Raw genomic sequence first — 20,155 nt, forward strand, 5'->3', positions numbered from 1 at the left:
TTTCCTTATTAGACAATTTCAATCAACAACAGCACAATTTCCTTAACCATATAAACCGAAAATAAAAAAGAACACTACCAAATTAAATAGTTAAAACTTTAGGCGTTCACACACCCGGTGCGATCATTGAAACTATCACACAGCACAAAAAATAGTGCCTACATTTAGGCGGCGCGCAGCAAAGCGCCTCACTGATCGACTTTGTGAGTAAGCGACGAGCAGCCGCGGACGCAATGGACAAGCAGTCGGTGTTTAACATGCAACGCAACGCTTGTTTTTATTTCAATTTTTGGCTAATATTTTTTTTAAGGCAGTGCTTAGCATTGAGTAGCAACTTTTGTTGTGTTTATTTTTTTAAAAACTGCGCGCACTACACTTGGTGACTTTTGTCATTCAACAATGCTATTTTGGCTTCACTTCATGTCTTTTGCTTTAAACAATTATTCACTTTGGGGGTTTACTCACCTTCCATGACATAAACAATGCTGCCGACATCGCCTTCCTTGATGATGAGACTCTTTGCCGCATACTTGACGGGATACATGCAGTCGACAATTTCGCGTATTTGGGTTATATCTAAATTCTTCATGAAATCATTGTCCAATATGGCTGATTTGATGAGTTCACGTGATCTATAAGAAATCAGGGAGAGAGAAAGAGAGAAATTTGATAAACATGCTGAGTGCAAAAAATAAATAGAAAAAGCTGCTTAAGTGGTAAACAAAGCAGGCAAAAATAACAATTTACAATAAGAATAAAAATATTAATAAAAGCAAATGATGCGTTGAAAGAATTCTTCATAAGTGTATATGCAAGAATATTTAAAAGTACAAAATATGTTATATATATTCTCGTATGTCGCCCTTCTCCGCGCTTACAGCTCTGATTTGGGTATCTTGATCAGCTCACTATCCGCGTCCACTAGATCGGAGAGCGGCTCCGCGCTGTAGCCCTGCCGCTTTATGCGCGTCTCACTGCCTGTTGCCACTATGCGCGTCGATTCCATGCCGCTATGCGCCGCAACTGCTGCTGCCGCTTCAATGCCCTCCGCRGTGTGTTGCAAGAATACCTGCGTCAGCGGGCGCACCACTTGCCGAAATTTATCCAATTCATTTTGCAGTTCCGTCACTGTTTGATCTTTATTCGCGCACTCCTGTTGCAAGCGCGCTATGCTGCTGCAGAGAAAACGTATTTTATCACGATTCTTGATGAGGCGCGCGTCCTTCAATTGCAGTTCAGCTTGCAGTTTAGTTATGACATCTGTATGACCGTTACTCGAGGCGCACGCATCATCGTCCTCCTCAGGCTCACCATCCGGTTGTGTTGTATCGCTGCCGATCGAGACGATGCTCAGCAATTGATGGCATGTCGTGCACTGACTCTTCTCGAGYTCCTGCTGCAATATGGCACATTTGAGTGATTTGCGATGCAACGCCTCACGCACTAATTSCAGTTCGCGGCGCAATTCCACCAGTTGATCTTCCAAGTGACGCGTATCGCGTTGCACAACATCGCTTRTGCTATTGTTCTTGTTATTGAGGCGAAACAAATTCATGATTGGCGAATTGACGGAGCACGGCAGACAGAAAAAAAACTTGAATGCACTCCACTTTATTCAAACTAAGTACACTTTGTAATATCGAACCAACGCGCGCTGTTGTCTTGCGGCGACTGTTTATGGAAAAAATTTCGGCTATGYTAACTACGCGCGCCCGGCGTTAAAGCACTTCACGCTGTGTGGCTGCTACGTAGCGCTTCTCCTCTACTATTTATCGCTGCTGGGCGTCTCAACCGCGCTGTCACACCGCTGCAAGGAACGGCGGCCGCGCGCGCTTGCGTACGTGWATGCGCGCCCTAAGGTCGTCGTTTTATACTCCGCGTTGGTACTTAAATTTGTTTTCGTTTTCGGTTTTTGCTTGTCACTTTCTCGTTACACAGCTGATCAATATGTTGTTCGTGCGATAATTAAAAAAATTGGGTTTGTTTATGTCGCTGTTCGTTGCGATTGTCGCTTCGGTCGTTTTCGAAATGTCACGCGCTAAAAACCAATTCACTGCGCTTCAATCTACCGCACAGCGCACTGTCAAGCGAGTGTAAGGAGCGCGCATCGCGGCGCTACACAGCTGACACTCTCAATTAGTTGGGTGGCTCATTGCCAAACGATGCGCCGCGCAGCGCCCGCTGTTGTTGCTTTTCTAATATGTTTCAGCTTTTTATTTATTTTTTTGTATTATGATTTCAGTGTATTTGCTTCGTTGCCGCGTTCGAGCGCGCAATGGCATGGACTATTGTACGCGGCGGTGGCAGCTACTGACAGYCATTGCTACGGTTTGTTGTTGTTCTCGCTGCAGCACTGACATTATTTTTGTTAYTGCTTTTTATTTCATTGACTTTGCTTGCTCTTGTTTTTTAGTTTGCTTGCTATTGTTGTAGTTGTGTTTTTCAATTAAAAGCAATTAAAATGAGTCTGACGTTGTCGTTCGCCTGCCGGTATGATGCTGTTTGCTTGCCACATTAACGCTGCGGCAGCATCAACAACAACAGMAAAAGTACGCGCAATAACAACACTTTGGTAAATGATAATATTTAATAGTAATAAACCGAGCGCGGAGCCAAAGCTTGCAGTGTGTAGAAAAGTGGCCGAAGACCAAGCGTCGAAAAAAGCGCCTAACACTTCTCGCAAGCACGGTGCTACTGATTTATATAACGGAGGTCGAGAAAGAGAATTTTATTTTCGTAATTTTCATAAAATCCCCCCAAAGTTCCCGCGCATTCGAAGTACCGTCAGTGCAATGGATTTCCTCTTTCAAGTAGTTGACACAGAATACTTTCTTTCATTTTTATTTCTATGTATGTATTTATATATATATACCTATACTAAGTGGAATTGTTTGTGGTGTTTGCGAAAAAATATTTTGAATGGCAGCCAATTTTGTCTCTGACAGAACTCTCATGTGCAGCATCACAGTTGTGGTTRATATATAGTACATAGTCGTACCAGAATAAGGGGTTAAATTTGTGGTGAACGAAGTTGACTTATGAAGTAGTTTTTTTTAGAAGTTAGAATGAATAACAGTGATTCGAACAGCAACTGGTATAAATTAAATAAACTGGTATAATAAACAAGCTGCAAATTTTCAAAAAAGGACAACTGAGCAAGTAACTGGTATAAATTAATAAGGCTCGTATAATAAACCAACCAACAACCGACAGGTTTCAAGAACAGTTGAACAATCAACTGGTATAAATGAAATAGACGGGTGTAATGAGCGACACGCCAAATTTTAGGATAATAATCTAGCTGCCAGGATTTAAGAAGGCGAATCGAACAAGCAACTGGTATAAATTATAAATACTAGTATATTGATTGACAAACCAAGTTAACAATGGCGAATGAAACAAGCAACTAGTATAAATCAATTAAAMTTGTATAAWATCAACTAAAAACTAGCAAGTAGACTGGTATAATAAACGAGCTGATAGGTTTCAAGATCGCGAATCGAACAAACAGCTGGTACAAAAYCAAAATACTAGTATAATAAACGAGTCAGCGAATTTCAAGAATGGCGAATTGAAAAAAACAACTGGTATAATTAGAACTAAAAAGAACCAAGCGGTTAAAACCACTGTAATTACGTTCCCATATGGACTTTGAATATTGAACTAAAGTGYAAGAACTTGTTGTTGTTCTCGAAAATATGTTTTTTATTGCAAAGAGGGCAGAGAGAAACATAACAAGCAGTATTGTGGTGAATCGAAGGCGACAAACGGAGCATATGCTTTTTGTGGAATGGGTTATAAACCTTCAATGGTTCTTCCTTTTATAATGTATCAGCTGTTTGCTCACTCACTTCCATTGAATAAATTTATGTACATACGTATATGGTATATACTGGTATAACTATCATTTAATCTCAATTTATGTTTGTACTTTCTTATCATTATAATATTACACATATATGTAAAATATATAAAGATATTTTGGTTTCGAGTATAATCAACGCTTGACATATGTATATATTTTTGACTTGTGAACTGATGTTTGCAAATAACTGTTGAATAAACAATGAAATAYTTWTTTTTTAAATTGAAAGTAAAGAGATCTAGATTGTAGATTGGCATTGCTTGGCTTATTAGGCAACAAAGGGATCAATTCCTGCATAACCTTGTGCTTATGTAAATCTCCTTGAGCTTATAACAAAAAGTACAAATTTAGGTCATTTCAATTGAAACCCTTTCGCACAAAGTTTGTTWATAATAATGGGCTCACATTTTACCACAAAATCGAGTTATTCAAAGGATATCTGGAAAATATTGGTAAAGTATAGCATCTGGTTATTCGCTTGTCGCCAAGATAGTGTTTGAATTACATTAGCTATTTGCAATGGTGAATCGAACGGGCAACTGGAAATAAATTAGTATAATCAAACATGGATGATATATACTGAAATTATACCAATTATTTTAAATTAAGATATTTGGTATAATTAGACATTCATAATACATATGTACTGAAATTATGCCAACAGGTATAAATTAAATAAACCGTTATAATAAAATATGAATGGTATAGACTGAAATTATACCACTTTATTGCACACAAAGACTTCTGAGTTGAATTCAAATGCACAATATGGGAAAAACTGGGAAAATGGTTAATCGAAGATGTAACTGGTATAAAGAAAATAAATTGGTATAGCGAAATTATTAAGTTTGGATGATATACACAGAAATTATATCAATTGTTATAAATAAAGAAATCTGGTATAATATATAATGCTGGTATAATAATATAATGGTATATTATATACTGCAATTATACAAACAACTTGGAAAATGGAGGATCGTACGCTCAACTGGTGCAAATGAAACAAGCTGGTATAATAAAATAAGATCAATATAGATTAAAACTGTAGCTCTCGCAAACTCTTTTGGGTTCAATTCAATTATTGTACTTCAGTTTTGCTTTCACATGGCAATTTGTTGACAAGACAGGACAGAAACATGGCGAGCAGCGAAGTGATGAATYGAACCGGTTTTTAAAAATTATTTTAATAATGTAATAAAATGGCTAGCTAGGTCATGTTGTCCGAATGGACAAAAACACTCCAGCTCTGAAAGTATTCGACGCAGTACCCGCCGGGGGAAGCAGAGGAAGAGGAAGACCTCCACTCCGTTGGAAGGACCAAGTGGAGAAGGACCTGGCTACGCTTGGAATATACAATTGGCGCCACGTAGCGAAAAGAAGAAACGACTGGCGCGCTGTTGTTAACTCGGCTATAATCGCGKAAGCGGTGTCTACGCCAATTAAGAAGAAGAAGAATAAAATTTCTAAAATTTTATTTGAGCACTTTCTAGATGCAGAGCTACTACAACTACTACTACTGCTACTTGACAGRACTAGTATAATTAAATGATAGCTAAAGATTGGCCTACAGTAAAAATATTTATGTTAAGCAAATAACTACTAATTCCAGCAAATGATCGATGCCCACCCCATTCGAGACTACATATAACAAACACACAAACAACCAATTTACACAAACATGGAAAGGTTTCGTATACGAGGCAGGCGAACGGGTTGCGAACTTTGTTTGAGCTGCCGCGCGGTTGCTGGCGTGACACAGGCGGGGCGTACGTCAATTGCGCCATGCGTAAATATCTATATAAACGCATAAAACCCTTCGAGGCATTGAGCGCATTGCTTTAGTTRGCGCTGCGCGCTGGTCACAGCTGTGGCGCTGCTCCACTTAAGTGCGCCGATAAGTGCTAAAGTGCCAGCGGCAGCTGACGGCCCACTGCTGAGCGTTGGACACTAGCGCGTATATGTCTATTTTCTTTTAGTGAATTTTATTATCTTTTTATAATTTTTTTCAATAAAAATATATAAATATTTCATAAATTGCGCACCGCTCCCCGCTGCCAGGTGCGTTCAATGTCGAACGCCTGCATCTGGTGTGCCGTGCTTGACATGCCGTTACATACACATATTTAGATACTTGCGAATGCCTTCTGCGCATGCGCAACGACAATTTAGTGCGCGGAATGAACGCCTGCATAAATGGGTTGGGCGTAGCAGTGGCGCGGCATTTCACAGCCATGCAAGTAGCTGCCRGCGGTCGGTTGCATCCAATGAAATGGCGCGCGCTTGCGTATAACAGTACCGCTATGCAATTTGCATGTATGTAATTGTGTTGTAGGCAGCTTTTATCACGCATAATACAATTATGTATTTTTTTTTAATTTTTTACAACAAATTTGCATTTAATTTTTGACATTTTATTGACGCAATAATATCCGCATTTTGTGCATATCGCAGTTGAGTGAATTTATATCACACAAGAATTTTTTGCTTTTATTAAAACAAAAAGTGTAAGCCACTCTTCCTGCAGCAGGCGGATAGCAAATAAACGCACACATACAGGCGAACTGCCGTTGATTAAGTTAAATTTAGCACTTTGCCTATAAAAATAAATTTTGCGGTAATTTACGAAATTAAAGCCACAGGCTCAATTGCAAACTGGTTGTTTGTCGCCTGCCACGCTAGGCTGAGCCAATAGCTGATTGAAACAGCAACACCAACAACAAGGAAACTGAAGGAAATCAGTGTATCCGATTTCTACAAGCGATAGCGTGTTATGCTGATGATCCGCTGATAAAAGCAATTGCATGAGTGAAGACATGTCTGTACCAGTTCGGCAAATATTTATGTCCGCCTTTATGCTATATGTAAGTTATAATGAATGCGCCGAAACTATTTGGTAAAAGTTGTTGAAAATTGAGGTTAAATATTTCAGATGTCAAATTTGAAATTTATAAGCCAAGAAGGAGATTATCTGGTAGATAAGGGATAACACTAGGTATCAAGCAATATTAAACTAGGTATATTTACATATAAAAGTAGTACTGCTATTGGCTTTAGAGATTGTTCTCCAAGCTTAGCTTTCATGAAATTGCGGYAAGCTACTTTTTTGGGTGCCATTCCGATGTGAGCGCAGCAAGATTGATTCTTTGGCTAGCTCGTTGACTTTGCAATTGTCCGCTATGATCCTAAACCCAGATGAGTCTGATGATAAAGTAGGTTGAAGCTTTTTCTAGTGAGAACAAATACTCCTTTACTAACTTTAACTGCACAGTTAGCGATCTCAGCGTTAGTATCGCCGCCCTGCTGTCGGAGTGAATGTCTCCTTGATAGAAACAGCACTTTATAACAGTACGTAACCCGRCAGCTTAATAGCAGCCACTTCTGGCTGAAAAACACTAAAGTGTTCCGATAGGATAAAGTTAATATTGACATAGAGCTCCATAAAGCAAACTCATGTAGAATTGCTTCTCCACCTTTTCGGGTTGAGAAATTTTTAAACAAGATTGTGTGCGCAAAGAAATGTTTTAACAGAGCATAATCTATTTACGAAAGTAGATAATAGATTTATTGAGCCTAATCTAATCTACACCTATCTCGACGAACAAAGACCAAATTTGACAAGTCACTCATCATCTCCCCCCGTGGACAGTGAAATCACCTGATGAGTCGACGTTACGACTTTTCGAGAGGAAGGTTTTGCCGAAGATTTATTTTTTATGCTTTGACAATGGCGAATACCGCAGCCGATGGAACGAAGAGCTGTACGAGATATCCGACGACATTGACATAGTTCAGSGAATTAACACATTGTGGATGGATGACAACACTCCAGCCTCGAAAGCATTCGACGCAGTACCCGCCGGGGAAAGCATAGGATAAGCATGACCTCTACTCTACTAAAAGGAAGAACGACTGGAGTGCGGTTGTAAACTCGACTATAACTGTGCAAGCGGTGTCTGCGYCAATAAAGAATAGGRATATGTACAGTGTRCACATACCGACCGAACTTTTGTTTCATTTGTTAAATGGGATCTTGATCCGAAGAGCCTAGAAGCTTCTAAAAGGATCTCGAGAGATTCTGTTTGATGTAGGACAAAAACCGTGATCGAATGGAGAAGAATTTTCTAGCAGTAGAACCAAGCAAGTGTTATGGCCCAATCATAGTTGTTGACCTAYATATTATCGGTGTGTACCAGTGTGTTGATATCAAATGAAGTGGTTGAGATGAATTTAGACAAAATGGAAACCGAAGGCGACAAGTTATGTACTAACAACCAAAATTGAGAAGAGAAATATATTAATATTTTTACCCGAAACACTTGAACTGATTTTGTTATTTTCTTTTTTGAGGAGCGAAGTAAAAACAGGCAATTTAAAAAAAGATATATAATGAGGTAAAATATGCACAGAAAAAGAAAATGTGTGCAATAATATAATCTAAATTCGACAAAAGCAAATTTAACAAATTATCTACTAATAATTAGCAGAGGGCAAGCGAAGAGAATAAAAATTAAATTGAATGGGAACAGCACCTCATTCGTGTGTAACGGTTGCTGTCAAAAAMCGTAACGCATGTAACACTGCAAATGGAACACGACTTAAACGGCAAACAACAAGCAWAAGGCCATAGCGGCGGTTGGTCCCCTGAGAAAAATTGCATTCCGAAAACTTTTTTATTTTCACGTCAGAGATGTCGATTGCGCGCTTAGCAACTAATCGCCACGTGCGTGCCWCAAGACGTTTGCGCGTATTGCGTTTGGCTGCGTGTTTGCGTTTGTGGCATTACCGACCAATTGCTTGTCCGGTCGCTGTGGTCGCACGGTTGCGACATGTCACAGTTTTAAGGAGAAYATTTACGAGCAACGTGCGACAAATACATGCTGCACCATGCTGACCGCCGGCCAGTGTACTCTAGGCACATGTCATGTCATTGTGTGTTGCAACTTTCGAGTGTGTGGCAATGAGTGGGCACAAATCGAAGTGTTGCGTGTCATAAGCTGTCGAATATCGGCCATAAATGTGTACACAAAACATCAGAAATATATAGTGTATATATATAAATGTATATATGTATATACGCTGCATATACCACCACCAACAATCTGCAACACTGCCAACTGCCAAGCAATCAGACTCGGACCACCAGCGTGCTGTCTGCCCAGCTTCGTTATGAGTACTCACCAAATTAACAGCTAATTTAGTTGTCAATTTTGGTGTAMAAGTTTTTTTGAGTATCATTATTATTTCTTTTTTAATCTAGGCTTGCTATGGATTGCATTTTAATGGAACWTAAATCAAAAAAGTGGCAACGTCAGTTCAGCTTTTATTCTTCCAAATCGAGTTTATAAATCATATAGATCTAAAAACTGCTTTATGAATTAAAAATCGCTGGACATTTATTTCATGCACAAAAGAAAATTACATAAATTATTGCTGAAAAATGTCATGGCAAAATATTAAAAACTTTTCTGCCTAAAATGTTGTTTAATTTACAATGCTTATAAATCAATATTTTACTTATGAAAAAAAACTAAATAAAAAATTATATGCAAATTTTAGCTGAAAAGCTGTTTGGTAGCCTGCCACTTGTTGCAAATGAAGTAATAAATAGCCGCAGAAATTTAAAAATGAAAATGGACCATTTTTATTCAATAAAAGCTGCACAGAAGCTGGAATACCTTTCACAGGTGCGTTTTTTACTTGTGTTGCCTTTTATATTTTAGGACTTGGCAAYCCTAGTATTACATACTCAAAATTTTTTGACAAACGGCCGTTACTTGTGTAGTTTACAGTAACTCAAAATATTCATCGCAGGCAACAACGATTATTTTTTAGAACTTTCGACGTGGATTAAGCRGTTACATGGGTATACGGGGTTCAAATAATCGATTTTTTTATTGTCTAAATTCTACAACATCTAGAATATTCTCCTAAATTTTCGAGTTGATCCGAGTAATACTTTCGGAGATAAAGCCTTGAGAACTTGTGCGCACGAAACTAACCAGGTTAAGTTTATTTCGAGGGGTTATCGGAAATGGCATCGCAATGGCCGAGTTTAAAATATTTYTTCTAACAATTTCAGAATTTCTTTGTAAATAGTGTATGTTTGTAAAAAAACAAAAAAATTAAAAAAAATGCTTAATTTTTTGTTTGAGAAAAAAATGGTTGGAAAATGCTGTTTTTACCCGAGAAAGCCCATATAACCCTTTAACTCAAGAACACTGCTTCGAYGAAATTAATTAAATTTGTGGCAATGAAGCTCCATTAATGATCAGTGTTTATCGATAGTATGGTGAATCCAATCGAGGTYACTCCGAAACGAATTTTGTGAAGGTAAAAAAACAGTTGTTCTTCCGGAAACTATTGATGCTGGCGCACATACTTTGATATTGTAAAATCATCATTTGACCTATTGTAAGATTGAGACAATAGGCATTAGTGGGAYCTGTATGCATTCAATATGAATAAAAATTTCATTGAAAAGAGGCTCGGGTCGATTGGTSGAGAGAAATGTTAAAAAATATGAAAGCGGTCCTTCGAAACACGTTTATTACATCGTGACAGATGATGAATCGTRTATTTACGGGYAGGAAATCGAAAGTATTACAGCTGTTGACTRTGCGGGCRTTTCAAGATAAGCCGWATCCAACAAAAGCTGTTCACACACGAAGCACACCCAAGCAAATGGTTGCCAGTTTTTTTTTTTTGGGAAAAGTTGTACATGTCGCTACCATACCTCTAGAACAAAGAAGTGTAGTAAATTCTGGGTGCTAGGCAATCATTTATTGCCAGTTSTTTTTCAAGAAATCAGGAATCATCTCTGATCACTCTTCACCACGACATTGCGAACTTTCACACAGTGACTAAAACAATTGCATTTTTGACCACTTAAAACACAGATTTAGCCCTGACTTGGCACCGAATGACTTTTATTTATTCCCGTACATAAAAGATAAACTAATAGGTCAACGTTTTCGACCCCCGAGCAGGTTGTTGATACGTTCAGAATGCATGTTTTGKATATACCACAATCAGAGTGGCAAAAGTGCTTCGACAATTGATTCAAACGTATCGGAAAGAGTATAGATCTTAATTGAGAATATTAATGTTTACCAAAAAAAGAGATACCGAAATATTAAAGGCAATCCTCGTATACATATGAGAACATTAAAATATTTAATTTTAAATAATTCAATCATTAATTAATTTGTTTAATTTTTTTAGTTAAAAACGAAACGCCACAAAATATTTTACCAGATGTGGAAGAACTACACCAACACAAATTACGTGAATAAATCGTCGGCTAAAACACAGCTAAATATTTCAGAGGCAAGTACAAATTTACTATTGCATTAATTTGTTTAAAACATAGCAAAAAATTTCCCAGCAATAAAGTGTCGTTTTGTCACTATTYATTTTGAAAATGTGTTGGTTTTCCAAGTGCGAGTTCAGCGCCTAGACATTATTTCAGCTTTCATGCTATGCAAATGCCCATTTACATACAAACATTTAAATGTATACAATTTGTTTGTATTTAAATGCAACACAATTTCAATTAAAAYATTTTTTTCACACAAAATCCTCAATTTTATTCAAATAATTTTTCTCCAAGCGATTGAGGTCAATTGCATTGCTGTAGAATTGATTTCTAAAAAATCTCAATCATTTACTTACGAACTGGCCGSAAACCAACGCCGCCACCAAACGCACACATACATATGTATGTGAGTGTTTGCGCATAGTGTTGCTGGCATTAGCCGTTGCAATTGTTACATGTTGCATGAACGAGGGAAGTCACGAAATACGTTTGTGGCATGTTAACTCGATTTTGCAGCAGTCGTTACAACTTGTGCTTTATGAAGTGTTAAGAGGGATTAATTTAATAGTTTTAAATTTTTAAAATCTACACTGAGAAAAGTTGTCGATTTTTTTTAGTTTTAAAGATCCAAAGTCGTACCAGTGSTRCCAATCATATTGTGTCATACCATATAGTGTTGGAAAGGTGAAACTTTAAGCTTCAATTAACCAAAACTGAAAAATTAAATTCKGGGAGGYTGAAAAAAAGTTACAGCTGTTCAAAAATAAGTGAAAATTATGATGAAAACCGCGACATTTTGAGATTTTTGTATAAAAAAGGGAAGAATGCAAAGCAAGCCAACATGAAAATTGTAAAGTTTACGGAGACGATGCTGTATCAGTTCGYGTAGCACAACAGTGGTTCGCTCTCTTCCGTTGTGGAAATTTCTATGTGAAAAATGCAGCTCGCTCTGGTCGACCTATTGTTGAAATTATGGAAAAGATTGACCAGGACCGTCACATAAGCAACAATGGCATCGTTAAAGAACTTAAGATTCATCATCAAACGGTTTTCAACCATTTAAGAAAGGCTGGCTACCAATAAAAGCTCGATGGTTGGGTAACACATGAATTGTTTGTGAAAAGTTTAATGGACAGAATTAACAATCTGAAGACGAAAAGTGGATCAAATGCGAAAATAATGTGCGAAAAGGATCATGGTTCAATCATGGTGAAGCCCAACAAATGATCGCAAAGCCTAGATTGACGCCGCGAAAGGTTATGCTGAGTGTTTGGTGGGATTGAAAATTAATCATCTACTATGAGCTGCTCCAACTAAATCGAACGATTGATCCTGTATTTTACTGTCAACAACTGACGAGATTGAGGCAAGCAATCGAAAAATGGCCAGAACCGATCAACAGAAAGGGCTTCGTCTTCCATCAGGACAACGCTAGACCATACATATGTTTGATGACTTGGCAAAAACTGGGAGAGCTTGGCTGGGAAGTTGGCTCCAAGAGAAACCTATGAAAATTACTGTACTTGGGACGCAGTTTTTCGCCGAGAAACCACAAAACTTTTACACTGATGGAATAATGTCTCCAGCGATCAAATTTTTCGGCTCTATGTTAATTAAGCTTTGAAAAAATTGGTAGAATCCTTTGAGACCAAAAGAACATTCAAAATCTTTTTTCCAGATATTTTCAAAAACTTCATCGATAGTAAAAAATACTGCTCTAATAAACAGATCAATTTACTCTRAATCGAAAAGCCGATATGAGAATATTCCTGACATAATACTAGACCCTGATAAGTTATGATATTCTGATGGACTTGTTTTTCCAAATGATACGCTACACAACATCTAGGTCAAGAAACTCCGAAAAAAATATGTATGTAAAGATCCAAAGATGCAAAAATACAAGAAAATAGTTTATTTAAAGAAGGTACCGAAACTGATGCTTTGAAGCAAAAGAARAACTACTAAAATGGTTCGAAAACTTAGAAGATTGATATTTGTATCGGTGTACTGACATCCAAATTGAATAATAMAATCAAATTTTCCCAAATTTGTGCTTTTTATTATAACAACATGAACTTTTCAGCTTTCATGTTTGCTCAAGTATCTTGCGAAGTGAATTGAGAATTTTTATTTCTGTAGAAATTGGCGAATAAGATTTGAATATAGAAACAACAAACGTCTGTAAGGTAAAAATCGTAATCGGAAATGTTTCTCAGAATTTTTTAAATGTACGTTAATACACATCCTTTCATATAGTATATGTATATCTAATGACCCTCGAGCTGTTAATTATATACTTTCTCAAAGCGTTCGTTTAAAAGTTCATTGAAATGCTTAAAAAGCTTTAAAATGCAAATAACTGATATTATTTTTAATCACAGACTTTTTTGTAATTAAATAAGACACGCCGACGGCGGCAAGTGAAGCGCGAGAGGGCGAGAGAGCGACAGAGAAACCGAGGAGACACAGCTGCGGCTGCAACCGGACACATGAATTCAAACGAAATCTGCAGCAAATTGCAATGAACGATCAATAACGAAGAAACTGAACAACAACAAAAAAATACAAAAAAAAAAAGAAAAAAAAAATTAAAACAGCAACCAACCAGTAGGCAATTACATATTTGTAAAACACTAATTTGCAGTTGGAAAATTACAACAAAAGCAAAGCACGAAGTAAACACAACACACACACACACTTCTTGCCGCATTTGCGGGCAGCCCACAGCAGCAGTGGCAACGAGTTAATCAAAATGGATAAAGATCAAAATCATTGGATGAAATTTGCAAGCGAAATGCAGAAGTAAGTGAGAGGAGGAAGGGAGGCATGTAATATGCAAAAAGCTACCAGTTTATTGGCTTAAAGATGCTGCTTGTGGTTGTTGTCGTGACATGGGCAACYATTAATAACGACMTGTATGTTGTTSGCTGTCACAAATAGACTGAACGATCAAAATTTTTTTCCCTGCTGTTGTATGCAACAGTAGCATTTGTGGCAGCTAGCAGGCAGAAGCCGAATGCGAAGGCGCTGTGCTGCATATGTGAAGCCAATTAATTGGAGCTTAAGCCGCCGCTTGAGATTTGAATTGGAAATTGAGGTGTTGTTGTTGTTGTTGACGGCATTATTCTGTTTATTGACTTGCCTGCGTCAAGCCAATCAACATGAAAATGACAAATCGCTGTTGCCAACGTGCATGTATCTAATTGTAACTGTCAACTGTCAAAACGGTTTATATCCGCCGGTGGCAAATGACAAGTTGCACGCTTGCGCTTAATTAAATTTAGAAAAAAGAAACACAAAAGCAAAATCAGTTGGAAAAAAGAAGCGATCGTAGAAAAACTGTTAAAGATGACAAAGAAAAAAAAAATGGTGGCTCAAGTGGCAGTGTGGCCCAGCGGTGGACGTACAAAAGTGACACTCTCACAGACAAATTACCAATCTCCCGCTGTAGCATTTGCAATTCCAATTACACTTTTGAGCCAAGCCGCGTCTCGTGAAGCAAAARAACTCACCGTGCCACATATGTGAGAACTTGCAACACTGTAAAAAATCRTATACAGGGTTTTCCGTCCGGTTGAGTCAATTGTTTTTAGTTGCAGCTGCCAAGTTTTATGATATRATGATGAATATGAGCGTGGATTGATACCATCGGCTGAGAGCTTTGGGGGGTCTATTCCCAAGACAGTCGGATATCGAACGGACCCGGATTKTTTAACCGGTCAAGGACTGTCGACTCGACAGCATTCTGCCACTATAACTACAAAAAAAGTTTTGCCGAGTTTTGCAAAAATAGAGACTAACCCAAAGAAGCCATTTTTTCTCCGAAGAGTCAACGTGTTGGGTTTTAGGGCGAGACTTCGAGAGAGAGATCTTAAAAGCTCTGGAGAAATACATAAGTGAGAGTTCCGGAATACTCAGAAGGGTACCAAAAATATTTTTATGAAAGATCCCGCTTTTGGAACCAAATATTAGACCCTATTCGATATAAGGTTGGCAATAAAAAGGACGTGTCTGGTGTCGGTTATGGATGAAATTATTCTTTTGCCACTCTTTTCGTTATAAATCAAYAGTGACCGATGAACCTGGAGACCGATGTAACGATGATCTTTCCGAAAACATGAGGTCCAAGTGGGTTATAATCGACATTTCCCAGGGTTTTTTTTTTTTAGACGTAAGGTTAAATAATTAAGCAAAACAGGAACTCTCAAGGTCAGTAATCCAAGATAATTTACCAATTTCAAACGAGTCTACAAATAAATGCTATTTCAAGTGCTACACAAATTTTTTACTACCCCTCGAAACCGAAAATTTCGTATTTTTTCGATTGTTTCCATCATCGACTCACTCTTCTCGAAACACCTATTAGCAACCGCATGTGTACGCAGTAATTTTTTATTAACACAGTCCACGCAAGAATTGAAAAACACCACCTGAACGTGTGGCACGAAATTCGCATTAACCTAACCTTATATATCTCAAAATAGCTACAAAAACAGTTGCACTGCAGTACAACGGTGACCAACAGTTAGATGATAATGTAACCAATAATGGCCGTTTGGCAGTGTGCTACACAGCATGCTGCTCCCATTACGGGCCAAATGCAATTTGTTGCAGCGCAGCATGAACGCGCATGCGCATTGAAGCTGTACAAAAATGAATTCATTACAGCGACTACGCAGTGCTGATATCAGTGGCAGCAACAGTGCGTGGCGGCGGTGTTGGAGGCGTAACAAAATACCGAAATTCCCCTGACATTTGCGGAATTCCAGTGTGGCAACTCCCAGGAACGCTTGTAATCTCCAGCAGCTTGATCGAATGATTGCGCATGCGCCAATGTGGTAGTGGCTGTCGCTGTGGCTGTGGMTTATCCAGACAGTGCCAAAGYGGTAAGGCCAATAATGGAGAAATCGTGTCGTTGGCCGATGGTATGATCGGCATCTCCGACTTGTATTTTGATGAATTAGTAGTTTGTGGGYTGTCAAGCAATTAAAAATGCTCGAAATGGCAGGAAAGAAAATATTTGAATGTAATTAGTGTAAGTGCGCAAAAATKATTGCAAATGCGAATTTTTGCTTTCCAAAATTGCAATATCAYTTTTTGTGGAATGGAGAGGAGTAAGAAAGATACCATTAATTTGTAGTTGTAAATAAGACGATGAAAAGCGTCTCGTACCTAGAGTACTACAAAGCAATTAGTCATGAATATTTTGGTATCACTAAGTATAGGAACTCTGTCCATATAACGGCGAGGGATTTGTGGGTTGAAAGAAACCGTTGGTGGAGAGGGCCAGTGAGSTTCTTTACGGATGAGTCAAAGCTTGAGAGGAATGTTGGTTGGGGAGCTCACTGTCAGGAGCTCTCTATTAACTCCAACTTCCGACTTATCGACTATTGCAGTGTTTTCTAGCTTATATAGCTGCCAGGCCACAGCGGAATCGCACGAGATTGTAAAACTGATGACCCTAGAACCGCTATCGGTAGAATGGCGGGTCGGTGCTCCCTTATCCTCTGCTGTTCTACCTAAATAACTGGTATTGGCGTGAGCTCGGTCAGTGCTGGGYCGCTATCAATACATGCRCCGTCGGAAAAACACCYTTGGTCCAAGATCGATCGCAAGACATAAAGTGAGTAATGCTAGCAACGCCCTAGTTGTAGGGCTTCTAATACGTCATGACCCTAATGCTATCCATAMAGTARGGCTRGGAAACGCCATCTGCAGAAGCTGTATGGAAGAAGATGGRCTGGAAACAACTCAYCACWTCCTTCTTCACTGTCCCGYGACATATTTATATTCTGACCAGAAGCTGTGACGCGTCTTTGATAGAAGTTTGATAACTTGTTTGCTTTTTCTGCAGTCGATCACTACATCGAAAATAAATGGGGTCCATAAAAATGTGTTCTGTTAGAAAACAGGTTTGGTTCTAATCWGGAAGAAGCGATTGGAAATTGTGCTAGGTATTATCCGGAATGTTCAGAAGGTCAACAATAAAAACAAGAATCTATACAGGGTTTGTTAAATAAAGGTTTAAAATAATCCATCATATAATCGCCCAGAACGACATCTCTTCCTTTCTTCATTCCTTCTAACAACTTGTCCGAATCATCAGCCGCAATTTCACCACCTATTTAACTCCATGGTCACATAAAACAAGATATAAACAACAAAAAACCAACAACAATAGCAATGTCGTCTCAGTCTCCTTATTGGTGTTGGTGYCTCTAACTCAATGGAAATATTCGACACTTCTGACCATTACTAATGATTCGTTAATTGTTTTATTGACACAACCATAATTAAACAATTGCCAACCATAACGAGACACTACGTTATGATTGCATCATGTAGCTTGAAAGCAATTAGCTAAACACCAACAACGCCGGATGGAATTTAATAAAATTCCCTTTTTCGTTTGGGGCGAAAGAAATTAAAATGGAATGCAATGCAAGAAAATGGAAAAAAAATAAAAAGAATTTTTACAGATGGCGCGCCCTGTAGGAAAAAATTACACGATATTTGTAAGTGACAGCTCAATGAAGTAGGAAAAGTTAGCAACTAGAAGTAGAGGCAGACCAAAAAAAAAATAATATTTATCAGAGGTAGGTAGTAAGAAAATTCCGAATATGTTGGAATCAAACTGATATTCCATAGGTAAGAAAAAAATATCGTATATGGAAGCTATATGCCAAAGAAAAATCTGTAGGATTTCAAATCAATATCTAAAAAAAACTAAGAGACTTGTTTGTGTATATACGGACAGACCTAAACGGCTCAGCACGTCAACCTCAACATTTACCATTTATTTTATAGTTTTTTTTTCAGTGTTGTAAACTTCGTTGCAAACTTGGTATACATACGGAGTAAAAATCTCCAACAGCTTCTACGGAAAGGTGGCTTAGGTGTTAAAAAATCTTAGTTGATTCGGATGGAAGATGAGATGCTTTTTCACGTGATAGAATCCAAAAGTCATAAACTAGTTTTCGCACGTTAGCTCCCTTTTCGTAGAMSAGGTCACATATGATTAAGTAAGGTCATAAAGTTTTGCAAATAATTTGTTAATTTTTGCAATTAAACTATGGGTAAAAAACCGACGAGTCTAAATGGTAAATATAAATAGAAAGAGGTTTTAAATTTGAAAAATATGAGAATTCAATAAATAAGAAGATTTTCGCTAGAAACCAGAAGAGAAAAAGAAAATATAATGGAATACAAACAACCGAGATATCTTCTCTGGACCTCTAAAACCTATTTAAGAGAACATAAATTTTCATAAAAAAATCGAGGCATTTTTATATAATAAAGTATAGCGCTCCGCAGAAAATCCACGTTCCTAATTACGTAGCGCTCACTGTAGTTTATGGTATTTGTAATATTGTGCTGCTTTCTGAACAGATAATCTTTATTAAGCAAAATATATGACCAACTAGAAAATGCCATRTCACAAAATACCACTACAGTGACACATGCATACATACTAACACAATTCCATTGGCGGCTTTATGACATAATTTGAAGTGTACACACATGTACCTGCAATAATTTATAGTGTAACCACCATGTGACAGCTGCTCAGCTCGGCGGTGGTGTTGCAACAATGCCACACTTTCATGTGCAACATGCGCGGTATATTTATCAGCGACATTAGAGCATATTTGTAGGAAAAATTGGCGCGCTTTGTCGCAGAACAGCGCAACGCCCGAAGCGCTSACATAAAACYACAGVAACATCATTATTAAACTTACATGTAAATGCACAMGCYRAAYGGCCAATCAGTGGCACTTAAAGGATGGTGGGATGGTTAAGTTGGCAGCGACGCATGCGCAGCTACATACTATGTTCATAGATAGCAAAGTGGCGGTTAGGTTGAGACATGCTATTTTATGAGTTGCGGCAAAACAAGCAACTGCATTTGGTCGTACAAGCCACTGCATGTGGTATAGAAGCCAACGATTCACTGAAAGCGGCAGCGAAGAAAATATAGGAGGTAGAGGAATTCATAAGAAAAAAACATAAAATATTTCGCTGGAATTGTGGTTTTAAATTAATTAGTGGGCAACATTTGCTGGATGCCATTGCAAATTTTTCACGCAGAGTGCAGACGTTCATAGTTATAGTTGTAGATCTGTTTTCTTGTCTTTAGCTGTAACTATGAACATCTGCTTTCTGTGTGAAAAATTTACAATCACTACTGTAGATTGGCCATACAAACATACATACGCATTCAAAAATTCACAGCGAAACTGATATCTAACGATTGGGAATGTGACAATTTTTTAGATGATACGCAGCAGACATAGCTTAAAGTAAAGCTTCTTTAGAAGAGCTATATAGGTAGTCTTTTATAATTCGGTAACTCAGAACTTTATCGTAAAGCTTGACAGTTTTGACGTTATGCTTACTCATAACGCTTTGACTTACGACCATTAATTGCGTTGTTTACAGTAACTTAAAATATTCATCTCGGAAAAAAGTGGAAATTAATCAGGAAACTTTTCTCTCGAATAAATTTTATAATTTTTACAACTTTCGACGAAGATTAACTCAGCAACAGTGCACTTAATTTAATTTAATTTTTTGACGATGAATCTTTATCAAGGACCGGTGTTAAACGATGGTATGACGAATTCAATCGAAGTCGTAGATCACTCCAAGACGAAATTCGTGAATGACGTCCAAGCTCAAAACTAATATTGAAAGATCGTTATGTGACTCATCGTGACAGATCATGAATAGTGAATTTACGCGTGAGAGTCCGAAACCTGTTCGCGGACGAAGCTCTTCCAAGCTAATTGTTGTGTTGGAACTGGCCGTCAATAATCTCGGCCAGTTTCTTCATACGTACGCTGTAAAAGTAGGTCGATAGGGTCAACAAACGACGCCTTATCTTTTCTGTTCATTTGAAATTTCTCTTCAGTGAAGTTGGCTATTTCATCAGGGAAAGATACACGATCCAACAACGAATCGAAATTATT

The 20,155-nt window shown here is 38.0% G+C and overlaps 1 protein-coding gene across 5 annotated transcripts in view; it reads right to left on the bottom strand.

Annotated features, from left to right (window-relative positions):
- Positions 1-20,155, bottom strand: part of LOC108965591 (cGMP-dependent protein kinase, isozyme 2 forms cD4/T1/T3A/T3B) — a 127,255-nt gene that overhangs the window by 36,295 nt on the left and 70,805 nt on the right. For 4 of the 5 annotated variants that reach the window (XM_018928114.1, XM_018928115.1, XM_018928113.1 and 1 more), the window contains one exon: positions 466-632. In XM_018928114.1, coding sequence (XP_018783659.1) covers positions 466-632 — 167 coding nt within the window. Of the gene's footprint in view, positions 1-465; positions 633-878; positions 2,337-20,155 lie in introns of those variants that run through there. The other variant, XM_018928117.1, reaches the window with a different exon arrangement.

The sequence above is a fragment of the Bactrocera latifrons genome, unplaced genomic scaffold, assembly GCF_001853355.1.
Source record: "Bactrocera latifrons isolate USDA-ARS-PBARC rearing strain unplaced genomic scaffold, ASM185335v1 scaffold_142, whole genome shotgun sequence".
Lineage (NCBI taxonomy): Eukaryota > Metazoa > Arthropoda > Insecta > Diptera > Tephritidae > Bactrocera > Bactrocera latifrons.